Consider the following 13,001-nt stretch of genomic DNA (forward strand, 5'->3'; position numbering starts at 1 on the left):
TCTGCATTTTTTATCTTCAAGCCACTTCAACCATTCACCATATATATATATATATATATCATGTGCCATGCTCATGTGATGTCACATGACACAAAACTGAGTTCTCAAACTATTTATATATATATATATATATATATATATATATATATATATATATATATATATATATATATATATATATATGTTTGATTGATTTCGTTTACTCCTTACAAACTCATTACTAGAGAGTAGAGTCTAGAGACAACCATTTATAGCACATAAATTAATACGATGATTAAGACAACTTCCAAACTTAATTTGACATAAAGCAATAAAGAAGAAGAAATTGAAAAACAACAGGACAACCATGCAAAACAAGAGCAGAATCGATCCATCCAAGCAGCTTGTTAATTACTGGGCGGGGCCGGGGTCAAGCGGCATAAGCGGTAGGGGCCAATCTAGGGGTCACCATGGCTGAGAGCGGCACAGCCTTCTGGAGAGCCAACCCAAAGGCCTCGTCCAAGTTTAGCTCAACCCCATCTGGCATTTTCCAGTCAAATGAGTGCACGAGTGTGCCTAGTATGTACTCCACTAGCACAATTCCCATCCGAGTCCCTGCACATATCCTTCTTCCTGCTCCAAACGGGATCAGCTCGAAGTCGTTTCCACGAGGATCAATGTTTGCATTTCTGCCGCTCAAGAACCTCTCCGGGGTGAAGCTCAGGGGGTTCTCCCACACGACTGGGTCCCGCCCAATTCCCCATATGTTGACACTCAGCCTTGTGCCCTTGGGTATGTAGTACCCATTCACCTCGCATGCTTCGATCGCTACTCTTGGGAGATTGAGCGGCGTCGACGGGTGCTTCCTGAATGTTTCCTTGCAGATGGCCTGTAAGTATGGCAGCTTGGCTATGTCGGATTCCTCCAGCCTGCGGTTCCTGCCGATCACTTGATCCATCTCTTCATGTGCACGTCTCAGAATGCTGGGGTTGTTCAGCATCTCCGCCAGCGCCCATTCGATTATACTCGATGATGTGTCCGTCCCGGCCGAGAACAAATTCTACCAAACATAATAAGAATTAATTAATGAAGCAATTAAGTTGTAAACTAAAGAACTGTAAAAAGCTATATAGAAAATTAAAGAATGTTTAGTGATAATTTGTTGCTGTAACCCACATGCCGGAATTAACACAAATATCCTACGCATTACGCAAACAATAACGAGAAACCATATATATATATATATATATATACATAGATGAAGCTAGATGCAAGTGGTGGCGTGAGAACATCATATTCATATTTCATACCAATAGTAGGGCCTTGATGTTGGTTTCAGTGAGCCTCTCTCCGTCCGAGTTATCCCTGTTGGCGTAGATTACATCAAGAAAGTCTGGCTTTCCCTTGCGTTCGTGAGCCGTGGCTTTGTGCTCGGATATCATCTTCAAGATGAGGCTGTCCCACCTCTGGTGCAGCTTCTTCATCCCCCCTTCGATCCCCTGCAAGTCCATCCAAGCAATCGATGGAATGAAGTCGCCGATGTTGAATAGCCCGGCCTTTGTCATCAGCTCCACGACCATGTCCTTGAACTCGTTAGATTCCGACCCCTTGGTCGCAAACACACGTCGGCTAAGTATGATCTGCCCTACCATGTTGGCCATGGCATACGTTAGCATCTCCGGAACGACAACTGGTTCGCCCCGGCGGCATGCGTCGTTCATGGCCCGGAGCATGTGGCCTAGTTCAATGGTCCTTACTCGAGCCCAGTCATCAAGGGCCTTGCCACCGAGCATGTGTAGATTGCTCAGTTTACGTAGCAACTTCCACCTCGGTCCGTAGTCGGCGAAGACCATGTCTTGAGCGTTGTAGGCAAGGTGAGTGGCTCCTGCATTGGGTGGGCGGTTGGAGAAGTTGAGATCGAGGGTCTTGAGGAATGCACGGGCAGCGTCAGGCGTTGACGCCACAGCCATTCCGCAAGTACCCATCTTGAGGTACATGACGGGGCCATATTGCTTGGCCATTCGGGCTAGTGCGACATGGGGCATGCCGCCTAGCAGTGGGAGCGCCCCAATGATCGGCCAGCCTTTGGGGCCTGGCGGAAGCTTTCGTGGCTTGGAGATGATTCGACGTATGAAAAGGCGTGTAACGAAGAAGAGGATTGCCGCTGCGACAAGCTCGCGAGCAAGGATTATGTCGAAAGCCATGCTTATTGCGGCTTTTCTGTAACTCGGCTGGTCTGGTCTGGTGTGTGTCGTTCGGACTAGGTTTATAAGGTTGGGAAGGGTGGAAGTTGGGCACGTGGGGGGTTTCCTTCTCTCAACTACTTGTCTAGTGAAGAGTCCAATTTCCTGTACTTGCAGAAGGGAGATAGATAAAAGCTTCCTTTAGGAGTTAAGTTAGACATGGATGTGGAAGATTTATGGATAAAAAATTAAATGGGGGCAGCAAAATGGGAAAGTTAAAAGTGGGTGGTTACACTTATTGGACTCGTCGTAGAGTAGAGATTAGAGAAAGCGTGGGGCATGCATGTCATCCAATGGTTAGCAATTAATATATCTGAATCTGATCAGAGCGAGTTCATCTATCTATGGATAAAGAGGGTTGATATAGAAACTTGTTTAGTACAATCTGTGTGGTCCTTGTACATGGGATTCTTGATCCTTTATGCTATATTTGGTTTGAAGGAAAAAGCAAGAAAAGAAAATACAAGGTTTCCTATCTTTCCCTTCCTTTCCTTACCTTTTCGTTCAAACCAAACATAACCTATGAAGCATTTATTTCAATCACCTATGCAATATGACTCGCTGCTTTCTTTTTCCCTCTTACTGCATGGACAGTCGGTTTTCACTTGGCAGCTTCTAGCTTGCTAAGATGGGCCTAGCTAGAATATATTTGTTGAAAATCCCAATCCGGAATACACTTTTAACTGAATTAATAAATTGGCCTCAAGGTGAAGCTAATTTCGGGGTTCCTTTGGTTTATTAATACATTAGTATGTATGAATAATGAAACCAATATTTCGATGCTATTCTTATCTAAACCAATATTTCACTTGCTCATTTTTTTTCATAAATATTTCTTTTAAAAGTTTAGTTTATTTTTAATTATTTTCTAATTTTAAATAATTTAATAATTTTATGAATATAATTATTTTAAACGATTATCAATATAAATTTATGTTTAAATTACTTTTATTATAATTTTTTGTTAAACTAATTCTTAATGGTTAATATGAAATTATTGATACTTTTTCTAATTTGTTTTGGGTTTAAAGTGTAAGAATTATTCATTTATGGTTGACTATGTAGATTATCTCACAAGTAGTATGTGAGATGTATGGAATCAAAACATGTGATGTAAATTGATCCACACCACACATACAGAATGCCCCTATGGGTGTAGACTAGTACTCTCGGCAAGTTTGTTTATAGTTTAGAATAATTGTGGGCCGTGATGTAGTGTGAATTGATACCTGCCATATTGGTGTTATATCAATCAATCAATACCCACCAATTTCTCATCTTTGAAATAGATTACGCTTCCAAATTAAATGTTCATTTGGAGGGCTTTCATGCAACAACTTCTGGCATTGCAAGGTGGGCACTACAAGGAAGTGGTGAAGCTATGTTTAGCAAAACAAAACTAGGAAAACCCAAAAACGCTTACATTGAGTTGAGAAATTGAATTCTTTTGAAACTAGTTTTGGTAGCTTCTTTGCAGTCGCCAAGTCAACACAACTTGATGAATGCTGAAGTCCTCCTAAACAGTCGAATCATTTATATCATCAAACCACACACACATTCATATAGGATGAGGTGTTATAGTTTGGCCTGTCCAACCCAAACAATTGAACCATTCATCTATAATAGATAATACTGGTTCAGCCCAAACAATTGAGCCATTCATCTCTAATAGATAAAACTGGTTCAGCCTCTGGGGTCAGCTTTTAAAGTACAAACTCATCAAATTGGTCGCCATATCATGACAAAAAAAGTTAAAAGCAAGAAAAAGGATGTGTGTGTATATTGTGATCACAATGTATTCTTGTCACGTAGTAGAATAAACACAACACATGGACCGTTCGTCACCTACTTATACGCTGGCTACCGGTCAATACCTATTGAATATAATAATTGGCGCCGGTCCGGCGGCTATTTGGACAGATTTTTGCCACTATCAAAAGATGTTGAAGGTTAGAATTTTTTTCTTTCTTTCTGGTAGAAAGGTTGAAGATTAGGAAGGTCACAACTAGTGGGGCTTGGTGTGGGTGGAGCTCTGTCTGTAGCAAATCGGAGTGAGTTCATTCAGGTGCGGCTAACTGAACTCACCGTCTTCTATTTGCTGATTGGACTGAGGTGACTTGGGCTTCCCTCATGGATTGGAACCACACAGTGTAATTGGGGTTGTACTCATAGTCTTGGTCCATTGTCCTAATTTTCCAGAATTAATTACCTACATGCAAAATGTCTCCCCTTTTTTTATTAATCAACTTGGTTAATTGATGAGGCTAAATTAAGTTAATTCACATTAATTTGGTTTAACTTAAATCAATTTGAGTTAATCTACAATCGTCTAAGTTAAATAAATGAATTAATGAGTTAAGTTAATTGGGTAATAATTAAATTTACAGTAATTGTGTTTCTTAATTTAATTTGGTAATTAGGGCTAAGCTTAAAATTAGATAATAATTTAATTAAGTAATTAAATAGTTATAGAGTAATATTTTAATTATGCTATTACTTAAATGTACGGGTAATAATGTAATTAGGTAATAAAGGTACTCTCTCTCCCTCTACCTATTTATCTATAATCTATCTATGTGACAGATGAAAAAATAAAAACATTTAAAAAAAAAAAGAGAAAATTAAGAAGGGGTTTGGAGGCAAGGAGAGGCCATGTGATGGAGCATATATTGCTTAATTTATTATACAGTATATACTAGCACATGAACCCATGCAATTGGTGGGGTTAAATAGGAATTTGATAAGAGATCTACTTTAGTTCAAAATGACTTTATGCACATGTCAATTAATAAAGAAATGTCAAAGAAATAAAAGATTAAACAAAAGGTTATGGAATATCAGTATATATAAAGAAGCAAATAAATGATATTTATATATATATATATATATAAATATTATTTTGATTAAAGTAAAAACCAAGAACCGCTTTTCATGGATAGATTAACTATAGCTTTTTATAATTGTAGTGGTATCCAATTTATTATAAAGCCAAAATAAAAGATAACAAGTAAAAGACGAGCGAGAAAACTTCCAAACTTGAACAACCTGCACCCAAGCTTAATTAATCAAATCCACATATTCTAGCCTATCACAATTTGTGTTGGGCTTACCTTTGGTGGGTTTGGGTTGGCAAATTTTGATTTTAACCTTGGTATTGATATGACATCTCGCACGCAATGGAGAGTTACAAGCATATGACATCTCGCACGCAATGAATAACAGACATATTCGTAATGAGCAGTTGTGTGGGAACTTCTCGTGGGTGGTAGATCCTAGCTTGGTTTGACCATTGAGGTAAGAGGATTCCTCACCTACCCTTTTCCCTCTTTCTTATCTAAATATAGATGGATTCCCTTGAAAGGATAGAGTTTCCCTCGTTTTGGCAACTGTATCTGAACCTACCCTCGTATTATTGCATGCCTGTTTACAACAAAAATTTATCTTACCTCAAAACCCATTGTATCTTTTAGTTGTATGCATTTTGTAGCGAGAAGCAATGGAGGTGTATACGCAGCAACAACCAACAAGCTTCAATTCAATCTTTCTTTCTTTGGCAACGTATGGTGTAAGTGTAACAGATGCCAAGAAAAATTTTCTCATTGATTCGGTAAAGGCCGAGCTGGTCCTGTGAGACACGTGGCCATCCAATTACTGCCCTGTCACATCTTCCTAATTTGGCCACATCAGCATAACTCGGCCATGTAGGCATAGTCCGGCTAAGCTACGCTATTATGGTTCCCCCCCCCTCCCCATCTTTTCCTTTCAGCCATATCAACTACACGTCACATGGATGCGAACAACCATGGATAAAGAGGAACAAGGAAGATGACTCTGCCGAGAAATGGGACTCTATCCCGAATACCTCAGTGGCTAACCTCATCCCAACAATCCCGGAAGTCCAATCCGACTAGGACACAAATCTTTGCTATAAAAAGTTATTCCATGCTCAAGGTAAGGGATCCAACTTCGGAGACCTACACAACTACTTACCTCGGACCGACATCCTTATAGCTCGGCCTGACCATCCTACCACCACCTACTGACTTGAGCATCGGAGTTCTTACCTGCGGATAACTCATCGGGCCTCTGACTTCTGTTTCCTTGATCACAGATCTTGAAGTGCGGCCTCGTCCTTGTAGCTCAGCCCTGCCCTGCCAACAAGGACTATCTGATCGCCTTCCTCGGTTAGAGCACTACCTCGGATTGAGCAACATCAAATTGGCACCATCTGTGGAAAACACACAAAAAGCCTTTCCCAAAAATCTCATTCCTCGTCGTGCAATTAAGGAAGCGATCAAGATGCCTAAAAACCAACCCCATGCAAGTTCGACAGAGAAAGGTAGAGTCCCTTAGGGACTACCTGGCGAGGTTCAAGAAAGAAGCACTTCAAGTCAGGGACTTAAATCAATCAGTCACGGTGACAACCATATAGCACGGACTCCGCCCTTCCCCGTTCAACTTCTCTATCTCCAAGAATCCTCCTCAAACATTGGCCCCCTTAATGAGCCACACACGGAAGTATATCAACGCTGAAGAGGCCTAAGCGCAACTTAGACGAGGATGAGAAGCCCGACAGAAAAATGAGAGAGAACGACGAGCACAAGTCCGAGAGGGCAGAGACCCCAAGAGGCAAGATCGTCAGACCGACCATACACCTCGCACCCCTCTGCTGATCTATCGGAATTTCACGCCGCTTAATGTTCCGCGGTTTGAAGTTCTGATGCAAATCTGCGACCGCAACTATGTCAGGTGGCCCGAGAAGATGAAGACGCAAAGCAACAAGAGGAACCGAGAAAAATATTGCGAGTTCCACAAGGACCAAGGCCACGATATGGAGAACTATTTCGACCTACGCAACCATATCAAAGATCTAATTAGGCATGGTCGTCTCAACGGCTTCGTAGATAGAACGAAGAAGTTAGCCTGAGAGGAAAGAAGAGCGTACGAAGCTCGGCAGCCTCTGCCCCGTGGCCCCTTAGCTGGCGTTATCCATGTGATATCGGGAGGAAGCACCTCCAGAGGGGAAAGCAGCTCGGGATGGAAAATATATGTTCAGCTATGCGAGATCGACGACCGAGGTCACAGGAGAAGGCGCAACACATCTATTATCTTCACTGACGACGACCTCCGAGGAGTCTAGACACCGCACGACAACGCCTTGGTCGTCACAATCAAAGTGATCAACTTCGAGGTACGGCGAATCCTAATTGACACAGGGAGTTCCACCGATGTGTTGTTTGAAGATGCGTTCGAAAAACTCGGCATCGCTAGAGAACGACTTGCACCAGTTAGCACTCCCTTGATGGGATTTTCAAGGGAGTCCCTCCAGCCTACTGGGAGGATAGCTCTTCTCCGCTTGATCGGGGACGACGACGTAACTGCGATGATGACGTAACGCCGATGTAACTAATTAAATTTCAATTAGTTTGGTTTTTCGATTTTTTTTGCTCACCCTTATTTATAATCATTGTGTATTCACTTTTGGGATTTATGTCCAACGACTCTCTTTCTTTAGCCATTAATGAAATCTTCTTGTAATCAATATGAATTAAGTAAAATCTATGGGTTGGAGATCTTTTTGTATCGCTTTTCAAAGGAGAGGATAAGGTATTTACATCTCCCTCATAGTCTTTTTTTTTTTTTGGTTAAATGAACAAAGGGAAATTGTTTAAAACTTACCATGACTTTTCAAAATTTCTCTTAAACTCACCATAACTTTTCAAAACGTCTAGGAAACACCATGTCAATCGATGAGTTTTTATTTTCCAAAACTTACCATCCGTTAGAGCAGTGTTACTGTACATTGATATAAGTTGTTCACATCACCATAAATGCAATTTTTATGACCAAACTGCCCCTGAATGTCAAGCCTGCCTTATTATACATATTTTTATTACTAAAATTCCCTTAAGCACCCAACTGCCTTATATATACAATGTCTACTGGTTGGGAGACATTTTCTGTCATTGTATTGCTTGAAAGTATTCCAAGGAAGCTGAAAAATGGGTTTTGGGTCAAATAATAATAGGGGTAATTCTGGAATATTGAAAAATGAGCCAGATATAAAAACGGTAAAATGGTAATCTATTATATTAAAACCCATTAGTCTATTTAATGTCAAGTTAATGACATGGGGTTTCCTGCATGTTTTGAAAAATTATGATGAATTTAAGAGAAATGCCAAAAATTCATGGCGAGTTTTAGATAATTTCCTACTTATAAAATTTCAGGATGCTAACCATCCACTGAAAGAGCGTTTGGGATTAGAAAAAGATTGATTAGAAGGCATATATTTTTAAAATTTCAAATGTCAAAGAATAATTCATTTGCTCATACTCATAAGAATTTGACAAAAGTTTTAGTGTGGACTGTCAAATTAATCTAACCCACTAGGGCTGCAAGTCGAGTTGGGTTAGGTTGGGTTGAGGTCAACCTTAGCCCAATCGTAAGTTCTAAACCCCCAACCCTAACCCTAATCCAACACGACCTTCAACCCGATGTATACAACCCTAACTAAATTCCTTCAACCCTACCTCAACCCAACCTTCTTCCCATCCTTTAAAATCTCATAAAACTATTTAATCTCAAATATTCTCACTTTTCACTATATATATTAATCTGGTGTTTTATTAGTATTTGTTTGTTGATGTTTTTATTGGTTCTTTTAGTACAAAACCGAAAAAATAAGTGTTTAAAATGACTATAGTTTACTATGATTATGACTTATGATAGATCTTTTATAGGCGCCAAACATTAGAGGAGTTCGGCTTCAATGAGGGCAACCTCTGTTCAAGCAGCCTTTACTGCCTTGCATTGAGAATATCTCCACACTTATATGCTTTATTTCATGCGGAGATATTCCCGATGCAAGGTTGGAAAATGCTGTTAGAACGGTGTGGGCATGGATTTGCCCTGACTGAATCTGGTCTCACATTAGAGAGGAGATGAAAAATAAAATATTCAAAAAACATAAAATATGTTATTAAGGTTTAAGACTTTTCATTTAGGATTAAGTGAAGTGATTATCTTAAAAGAAAGACATGATAGTATGTAGTGAGGGCTATACAACTATCGTACATCTAAAAAAATAAATGTATGATATATAATATATATAACATATATTTATATACGACATGTATTATAGAGTCGGGTTCGGTTTGGATCAGATTGTCCAAGAGGTCAACCCTAACCAAACCCGAAATAAAATCGGGTTCATAAATTTAAACCCTAACCCGAGCATCAACCCGACCCAACCCAACCTTATTTTTCGGGTTAGGTTAGAGTTGGGTTCGGGCCAATCCAGCGCAAGTTGGAGCCTTACAACCCATGTGGATTTGGGACCGGCACAAGTTCACACTAGTGTTTTCCACTAGAACTCCAATGATCTAAGGATACAACTCTACATTATATCATTATGTTATCAAACAATATTGTTGTTTTATTTAAATTAGAGGAAACCTTTCTAGATGGATAGATTTCCCGACATCTAGAAACTGGATTAGTAAGAGCTCAACTGTTCCAGCACCTAAGCCTGCGCACTATGTACACCAAAGAGCACAGCTACCACCAGTCTATCAATAATTCCATCCTTCACACACAATGTAATAATTGAATTCTTTCTCTCTTTTAGGTGGTAGTTGAGGGTCAATCTATTTTGAGATGGTTGTCCATTGAATGGAAATGTTTTGTGCCTATCAAGTTTCAACACGATTCGGACTGTTCAACAAATCGTGTGTCTGTTCTAGCTACTAAAATTTTACAAATTTTGGTTTTGGTATCATTGTTGCTTTTCCCTACAAATCCAGTAAATCTACTACAGCTTTTTTCTCGTCTTGTAATACATCTTTCTTACATTTACCTATTCAGTAAGTCATGTGAATGGAAGTTTTCTAAATCAAGTCCGACTCAAGCATTATTTTTTAGGTGTTCTTTATTAATTTTATTAATTTGTATTACTTTTACATAGAAATCAAATGGATTTTAAATTAGTGAAAAATACTAACATAAATTTATAATTACTTTTAAGTGAAATTTAAATAGATTTTAAGTCGGAATCTTGAACCAGCCATTGTTGGATGGTCAAATTGTTCAAACAATCTCCTGGTCATGATTTTGGGTTCAATTTTCTCAAAACCTAGGGTTTGGTGAAAAAGTTGTTCAAGAGAAATTAAACCGTTGACCCATTCAATCCAATCACCGGGTCACAGGTTGCACACTAAATGTATATGCAAGCTTCTAAAGACCATAGCTTTGCATTTAATTGTCTGATTACGATATCAATTTGGGATAATCTTTCAAGACCAATGTGTCCCAATGGTCAAATGTGTCTTGTCTTACTATTTTTGCCAAAAACCATTTTTTGGCCTCAAGTCCCATTTTTGACATTTTTTAAAAGAAAAAGTAAAACATGAAATATAAAAATATAATTTAAACATAAATTAATACATATAACATATAATTTATATGAAATATAATATACTTTATTTTATTGATACAAGTTCATACACACATACATGCTGATGTGTTGTGGTCTGACCCACTTGACCCAAATGGTCAAACCAATGTCCAACTACCTGAAGGCAAAATCAGTTCAACCTCCGAATTGATTTTTAAAACATTGTTTTAAATTAATATAAATTAAATTTAAGATTAATAATTATTTATTTTATTTTATTAGTAAAATCAATGTTATTAAATATTACTACCTTTTATTATTTTCAAATTTTAAATAGATTATAAACTATAATATTTAATAATGATTAATTGATTATAGGATTAGTAATTATTAAATAATTATTTATAAATGTTAAAATTGCGTTTGTCATGCGATTTGGTAGATAATCTTAGATGTCCTTGTTAGATGTCCTTGAGTCCTTGACAGCATTCTCAGCCTTATTTGCCCGGTGGATAAAATACATTCTGCGGTGACATATTTGAATTCTTTTCAATTTTATTTGCCATTTTACAATTTTCTTTGGTGTGTTTTTTTTTTTTTTTAATTTACATTCCCTTATTCAATAGAAATAAAGTTGAAATTGGGTTCTCCTTTCCTGCAACTATAAGTCTATAACGCAATAACGGCAAAACCTTAGTAGTGTAGTGTAGCCTTCACATACACATAGAGACGGTTTTAAACAATGTTTGTTCAAGCAAAAGCAAATGCTAAGAGTAACAAAATGAACCAATGTTTTAAAAACCGGACCCTGAGGCCGAACCATTTTTACTTCGAAGTCATAGATCACTGGTTCAACCATCCAGGTTGAATGGGTCAGACCATGCCATGTATAAACATGTATTTTATCAAAAAATAATGTATATTTATGTTCTACATGTAATATATGTATTATTTTATATTTAATTTATACTTTTAATTCAATTTTTAAAATTTTATTTGTAAAAACATTAAAAATTACGATTTGAGGCCAAAAAGGGTATTTTTTTTGGCAAAAATAGTGGGACAAGGCACCTATGACTCCTTGGGATGCATAGATGTATTATTTTATATTTAACTTATATTTTTTTAACTTATGCTTTTAATTCAGTTTTTAATATTTTTATTTGTAAAAAGCATTAAAAATTACAGTTTGAGGTCAAAAAAGGTAAATTTTAGCAAAAATAGCATGGCAAGGCACCTATGACTCCTTGAACTGCATTGATTTCGAAAAGTCAACCAAAAAAAATTACCTCAATCGGAATGCAAAATTATGACCTCCCAAAGTTTGCATACATATTTAACCTATGACCCGATCACTGGGTCGAATGAATCAATAGTCCAACCATCTAGATTGGATAATTTTGTCCAAGTCAATAATTTTTTACTATTCTTCAGGTGATGGTTCAAATGGTTTGAACAGTTCATTTAAAAGAATTGGAAGCTAATGGTGAGAGAGCTCAAACCAAATGAAGAAAACTAAGGCAGAATCTGAGATTTCTCACTCTTTCTCTTGTTTCGCATTCTGATTTATCAGAATTGTTTATAAAGACAAAAAGTGGGATTTTTACCATATAGGTTTGGGTTCTAGGTAGTAGAAAAGGGGCAGGTTTGGGTTCTAGGTTGATGGAAAAGTGTATTAAGCATGGAAAAGGGAAATGTCAAACTCATTAATGGGAGAATGATGGTCAGTCCAGGGTCAGAATTGGGCAGGCATTGGTGCATAGTGGGGGTATTTGACATTTTGAATGTTTATAGATCTGCAATGGGATACAGAAATCTGCAATGGGCCTGTCTTCTCCGTTCATTGATTGCTTTATGTCCATTTTTAAATAAAAAAAATGAAAATCGCTAAAAAACCAAAGAACAAGAATACATAGATATAGGTGAGATGGAATTACCTAGAACTAAAAAAAATAGAGAAGAAAAGGAGAAAAAAATAACTGCTACATCAGAAGGGAAGATCACATCTGGTTAGAGCATTAAACCAAGTAGACAACAGGAAAGTCCAACATTTGAAAAGTTGGAAGGTTGAATTATGATGAGGCTGCCAACAAGGGCTGTTTTGGCCATTTAACATTCTCTCAAGGCAAGTCCAACACAAGGAAGTTTACGAGGGCAAAAAATGCTATTACTCACAGACTCATAATGCAAGATAATAGTTGCTTTTATAATGAAATTTGTTTTGGTTAAGTGATTATTTAGTGGGTAACAGACTAACGGTCACTAACAGTCACACTGCAAGATGAGATTTGGGTATTTCGTTCAGGAATTCTATGATTCTTATTGAATGGAGAAGGATAAGGAAGAGGTGAAAATGGAATTGGATCTAATGATTTATGTGAAGG

General features: G+C 37.8%; 1 protein-coding gene across 1 annotated transcript; it reads right to left on the reverse strand.

The window, feature by feature from the left end:
* Positions 1-235: 235 nt before the first annotated feature.
* Positions 236-2,337, reverse strand: LOC148845252 (flavonoid 3',5'-hydroxylase 2-like). Its single transcript, XM_088954057.1, has 2 exons — positions 1,290-2,337; positions 236-1,039 (listed from the first exon to the last, which is right to left on the reverse strand). The coding sequence occupies exons 1-2, from the start codon at positions 2,181-2,183 to the stop codon at positions 410-412; spliced, it is 1,524 nt and encodes a 507-aa protein (XP_088810183.1). The 5' UTR covers positions 2,184-2,337; the 3' UTR covers positions 236-409.
* Positions 2,338-13,001: the final 10,664 nt, after the last annotated feature.

Source organism: Nelumbo lutea, chromosome 7, assembly GCF_056320005.1.
Source record: "Nelumbo lutea isolate HS-2025 chromosome 7, American lotus-T2T, whole genome shotgun sequence".
In the NCBI taxonomy this organism is placed as follows: Eukaryota; Viridiplantae; Streptophyta; class Magnoliopsida; order Proteales; family Nelumbonaceae; genus Nelumbo; species Nelumbo lutea.